The 5,992-nt window shown below is 41.2% G+C and overlaps 1 protein-coding gene across 1 annotated transcript; it reads right to left on the reverse strand.

Annotated features, from left to right (window-relative positions):
• Nucleotides 1–1,100: 1,100 nt before the first annotated feature.
• Nucleotides 1,101–5,510, reverse strand: LOC123445571 (lipid droplet-associated hydrolase-like). Its single transcript, XM_045122570.1, has 14 exons — nt 5,357–5,510; nt 5,239–5,284; nt 5,044–5,160; nt 4,889–4,974; nt 4,696–4,767; nt 4,584–4,612; nt 3,953–4,003; nt 3,685–3,735; nt 2,740–2,799; nt 2,563–2,645; nt 2,042–2,189; nt 1,897–1,947; nt 1,677–1,781; nt 1,101–1,568 (listed from the first exon to the last, which is right to left on the reverse strand). Exons 1-14 carry the CDS (start codon nt 5,358–5,360, stop codon nt 1,422–1,424), a joined length of 1,050 nt encoding a protein of 349 aa, XP_044978505.1. The 5' UTR covers nt 5,361–5,510; the 3' UTR covers nt 1,101–1,421.
• Between the last annotated feature and the right edge of the window lie 482 nt (nt 5,511–5,992).

The raw sequence follows: 5,992 nt of genomic DNA on the forward strand, positions 1-5,992 counted from the left end.
CGAATTGGCGGGATTATTTGTTGAGCATGTCATACCCACGGAAGGGGAATGTCATCAGGATTTCTTTATCAATTTTGGTGAATAGATATTAGCTAGTTAGGGATCGCAAGAGATGTTATATAATGTACTCCCTCCGTTCCTAATATAAGTCTTTTAAGACATTTTACTAATAGTCTACTTACGAAGCAAAATAAATGAATTTACACTCTAAAATATGTCCATATACATCCGTATGTGATCCTATAGTGGAACCTCTAAAAAGACTTATATTTAGGAACGGAGGAAGTATATATGCCGTCAAGTTGTTCGACCAAGTACGGAGAAAGAGATGTCACTTCTCTCTATATATGTTCATGACGATGTTACGTAATTAATGGTCTCTTCATTGCTATATGTAGTACCTAATGTTGAGTTGAATGAACAACATAAAATGAAATGAAATTCTAAATATAAAAGAATTGAAGGGTAAACACAAAAAGAAAAGGATAAACACAATATGAAACCCCTAAACCTCTCCTTTAAAAAAAAAACTTCAAGCAGCTGCTAGCTGCTGACGTGTCGCTGCTTTTTAGTCCCGATTTTTGTTACCAACTAGAACTAAATGTCCTCCTGCCCTATAACGGCCACGTGGAGCACTGTTAGTCCCGGTTCATAACACAACCGGGCCTAAAAGTTTTGATCATTTGTCCCGATTGTTTAGTCCCAGTTGCAGAACCGGAACTAAAAGCTCTCAGGAACCAAGACTGAAGGCCTGATTTGTACTAATGAGTTATGATAAAAAAAATTATAATACATACATGTCCTTTTGACATGGAAAAGGAAAATTGACAAACATCCAATGTTCTGGCTTTGATATGCTTCTATTTGGAACATGGTAATACTTCACTATCGTATCTGTAAGATGTCAATTTGACATCTAGTTTACACCTATGAAATTGTCTTTGGATTCGATTATTGCCAGCATTCATCTATGATTCTAAAGCAAGATCATGAAAACAGTTATCGTGCCCACGTCAACATACACTGAATGGGAAAAATTATGTACAAAAAGTAAAAAACTATGGCCGAGGAAAATATAAATGTGATATGCAATGCTGCTATGATTCTAAAGATGTGATACTTGTCATCCAAAGAATTGTTCTTTACACTGTATTATTCCTAGAAAACGAGTCATTCAGTACCGAAGTATCTCTGAAACTAGTCAGCCAATATACATGACTATAAACCAGAGTAATGAGGCAGTTGCTGCTTGCTGGATTCATCAGGGAATGGAAAAGAAAATATTTTGCATGAAGGCCTATTGGACTGAGATACACGATTCTACGAGTGGATTAAGCATAAGCAAGATGGATAGTAGTATTATTCGGAATCCAGCATCATACTCGTATATTACTTCATCCAAGTAAGACAATTGTATGCCATCAGCTATCTCTAACGAGCATCCGATTTTTAATCAAGTTCGCGGTGTAGTCAGCAACCCAGAAGGATCCAGCCTCCGTGCAGCAGTAGCCATGTGTGTGACCTTCTTTCTCTATTGACAGGGCAACCCCCGGAGCATGCCTTGAGATCTGCAATTGAATACTCAAAGAAATATTAACATGAGAAAATATATCCATGATACAGCATACAAACAATAGTCTGTTGGAATAAGGAAATGAGAAAAGAAATCTGTTCACCTCTTCTAAGTGAGTCAGTGGGCCCCAGTGATCATCCACACCAAACAGAAAAGCAATTTGGTCCTGCTTTGCTCTGATGAAATTCCAGTCTGGTTCTTCGTAAAGCTGAAGTACACAAGTCAAATAAGAAACTCTCGTATAGTACTGTTAGTAATGCAACTGTTGCTATGGTACTCTTTTGATCCATAATACAGCTGCATGTAGCATTATCCACATTTACCTTTAGGAACTCTGTCTTTGCCATGAAAAGCACATTGCGCATCGTGTGGTACTGCACGGTTTGTGAAAATGAGCAAATGACATTTTCAGATAAGAGAAAAAATATAAGAGAAAGGGCCAATTAAATAGAAAGAAGCTCAGAACACCTGCAAGAGATGGCTACATCCAGCATCGATGGCTGTGGCAGACCACGAAGATCCAAGGAACCTTTTCACAATGCTCCTTGTAACTGAAGCCTGGAGTGAGCCGATGAAAGACGCAAACAAACTAACCCCTTTACTAAGGAGAGATGACCTGACGTATTCATGTGAGAAGTGAGTTCAGAGAAACATAATATTCATTTGGGAATGGGCATGATGATCATTTCAACTTTGAAACTCAAAAGTAAGGTACTGATTAACTCCTACAAGATGATAATTACGAACAGGAATAGCTAGACAGCTATATATATATTGGTTGTCTGCCTAGTTGCCTACTATCTAGCATGCTGTATGTGTTGTGTTGCTTGTTTAATAGAACAAAAAATTTAGAAAAAAAATCCCCTATCACAGCTCATGTTATCACATCGCCTTGTTTGAACTATCCAAATTTTGTGGAGTAGCAAACCGGTATTATTGTGTTGATAAATATACATAAAAAAACAACCAAACTCCAAAGAATTTACTACCTTGCAACATATCCAATTGCTGATTGCTTCATAGCATTCTTGTTCAATGTCAAAAATGGATAAAGCCCCACAAAAAAAATTACCTGTCCAGGAATGTCCAAAAAAAAGTGAAACAGCAAGTACAGACTTAAGGAAAGGACTTTCAAAGTAGTACCAGACTTGGATAAATACTCATACCTTCTTCTGGAATCTTTTGCATATTTCCAGACCTATGTACGCGCCAATAGAATGACCCACCTTCATTTGTTACAGAACTAAGCTTAGATGCTCTCTTTCATATACAAGTGAATCACATACTCTTCAGTAAGAACTAAGAAATATTAACAGTTGGACCCAAAGGCTACATAACTACCAGTTTTGTACAGTACTGCAGAAAGAGTAAACATACGAAGAGCTTCACTACTATGATGTCTTCATACGCTAAAACAGTTTTGTACTCCCTCCGTTCCTAAATATAAGTCTTTTTAGAGATTTCACTAGAGGGCTACATACAGAGCAAAATGAGTGAATCTGTACTCTAAAGTATGTGTCTATACATCCGTATGTAGTCCCCCTAGTGAAACCTCTTAAAAGACTTATATTTAGGAACGGAGGGAGTACAATGCTACATAACTAACAGTTGTCAAACAAACTACATATGAAATATATTATGAAGATATTACCATAAAACAAAATGATCATGGGGCAGCAAGTCAAGCAGCGGTGCAGGCACCTTTCCACAAAATTCATTCAGACTTTCCTTTTCCTCTATTCGGCTCAATGTAATACTTACACTACTACCTCCGTCACGGTTTAGAAGGCACGGTTAAGTTTGCGTGCATTTCCACAACACACAAGGTTTAAGGCGCATTGCATTTACTCCTAGCAGCTAATTAGTACTCTGTTGTACTACTTCTATATGCATGCGTAGTGTGAATGCTATTTTTCAACTCATTTACAGCCAATCAATAACCACCTAGGTTCTAGAGAATTTTCATGCACGCCTTCTAAACTGTGACGGAGGGAGTATATGAATTTTTAAACACTTGTATTGTAGCGTAAACCAACTAAATTTTCCACATAGTAATCTAGCATAGGACAGATAATAAAAGGAAGCTTGTGTTGGTGAAGACAGAAGCATACCACAATTATCGACTGTTCGGTATGTAGAAGCTCTTGCTCAAGAAAATCAATCTGCAAACATGGACATGGGAAACATGAGTAATCTATTCTCAACAGTCGAGAAAATAGTGAGAGAAAAACATGAAACAGGAAAGTGTTAGCATGTTCCTATTAAGTTTCAGAAATGTGTTTCTTTTTGGAGATATGACAAATAAAAATATGTTGCAGCAGGAACAAAATTACGAAGAGCGGTTGCAGTTGGAAACGGCCAAAGCATGCCAAAACGAACCTTGTGCTCAATCTGTTCGTGTAATGAAAACAATCGTCCGTGCTCGTAATCCTGTCATGGGTAGTGTAACAATGAGATACAGTAGCGGTCTTAATATGCTGACCAGACAATAAATAACAACCATATCATAGTAAACAACTAAACATCATGCCATGGGATAAATAAAAGAATGTCATTGACAAGGATTATCATTGTCCATTTATTCCGAACTATGCCAGTGAATAAGAATTAGAAATTTGAAACCGAGACGACCAAAACATTGGAATTGCTTTTTCTTTTTAACAGAACACATTAGTGAGAAACAGGGCATTGCCCAACTTTTATCATAGTAAGTAGTGAACAGAGTGCACAAAATGGAACACCAGTTCTCAATAGAAACTTACAACCTGAACCAAGTGATGAACGCCCCTAATAACCTAGAAAATTCCCTAACAATCTCATCCTTTGGATAAACCCCCCATGTATCCATCTAGGGAAACCACTAAGAACATCCACTGCTCTGAAACTATGAGAATCCCAGATAATACATCATCAGTGAACTGTCTTCCATAAATATAAATGATACATGTAACCGTCCCTTGTCGATTTCAACATGACGATGTGAATCAACCTGAAGGAATCTGTACATTACCTTCTGCCCATGTGAAATATGCCCTATCGCTGAACAATGCACAAGGTTCGTTCATCAGCAAGCAGCAACAACAACACATCGACGAAAATACGCTTCAGTCAAGCAAGCATACCCGTAACAGAAGCCCGCCCGCCAAGGTCCTCGTAGAGGGCTTCGACAAAGTCCTTGTAGAACCCAACAATGCCTGCCACACAGCCACATCATGAGAGCAACATTAAGCAGCCCCTGAATGACCGATCCTTCTTCACGCATCAGCACCTCAACACATGATCACTTATAGCGTGCCGGCGGCGGCGGTCACCTACCCGGATTGCCAGGGACGACCAGCACGTGGAGCGACGGCGATGGCTCCGGCTCCCTGGACCTTATCTCGAGCAGCTCGGTGGCGAAGCTGCAGAGGATTTTGATTTCAGAAACACTAGCAATCAGCGACGGCTCCGGATGCGGAGACGGCGGGTACCTTGAGACCATGGAGATCCTGGCCGTGGCCCGCGCCCTCGGGGGGAACGGCGTGAGCAGCCCCGCCCTCTCCATGCCGGATCCGGCGGTCCGCCTCGCCGCCGCCGGTCTAAACAGCCTGGGGAGCTACCCGATGGAGCGGCGTGAGAGCCGGGGAAGACAGGGGTGGCGATGAGGTCGAGGGGGCAGCGCCTACCTGGGCTCTGCACCGGAAATCGGCCGCGCGCAGCGCAGGCACGATCCTACGCTGCACGGGTCAGAAGGAGGAGATCTCGGTGGGGGTTCGGTTCATGGGAGGAGCCGCGGGTGCTTACCCATCCAGACGGAGCGGGAGGAGGGCAGGATGTGGGGGGCGGGCTCCGGCGAGTCGCCTCGCCGGGAGGGTGCCGCGCGCCGCCGGAGGATTGAGGAGAGGGTTCAGGCTTCGGAGCGACAGTGAAGGCTGAGCGGGTGTTTCACAGTCAGATACCTTCCCACCCATTAGAGCATCTCCAAGAGTGATGCTATTAGCGTCCACGTCACTAACCAACAAGACATCATACAAGCTTTTCAATATAGTTTATGTTAACCGTATGTAAAATACTAAACGGATCAGTTAAATATTAAAGAAATAACCATGCTTGCCTCGGAGCTTGTGCGTGAACCGTTGCTTCAAGTTCATATGATTTTATTATCTTTTTTTTTATTATATGTCATGTTATTAAAATCATCTATGTGGAAATTTTATCAACGATGATCGTACGACATTGAAGATGCCCTTAGTAGCCCTTAGTAGTAGTCCGCACAAAGACGGACACGTGTCATCTATGAAGTGGTGGAAGCGAATCGCACAGCATTATTTCCCGGTTTTCACTCTTCGATACCAATTTCATAGCTACTCCCTCCGTACCTAAATATAAGTCTTTTAAGATATTTCACTAGATGTCTACATACAAAACAAAATGAATAAA

The sequence above is a fragment of the Hordeum vulgare genome, chromosome 3H (assembly GCF_904849725.1).
Source record: "Hordeum vulgare subsp. vulgare chromosome 3H, MorexV3_pseudomolecules_assembly, whole genome shotgun sequence".
NCBI lineage: Eukaryota > Viridiplantae > Streptophyta > Magnoliopsida > Poales > Poaceae > Hordeum > Hordeum vulgare.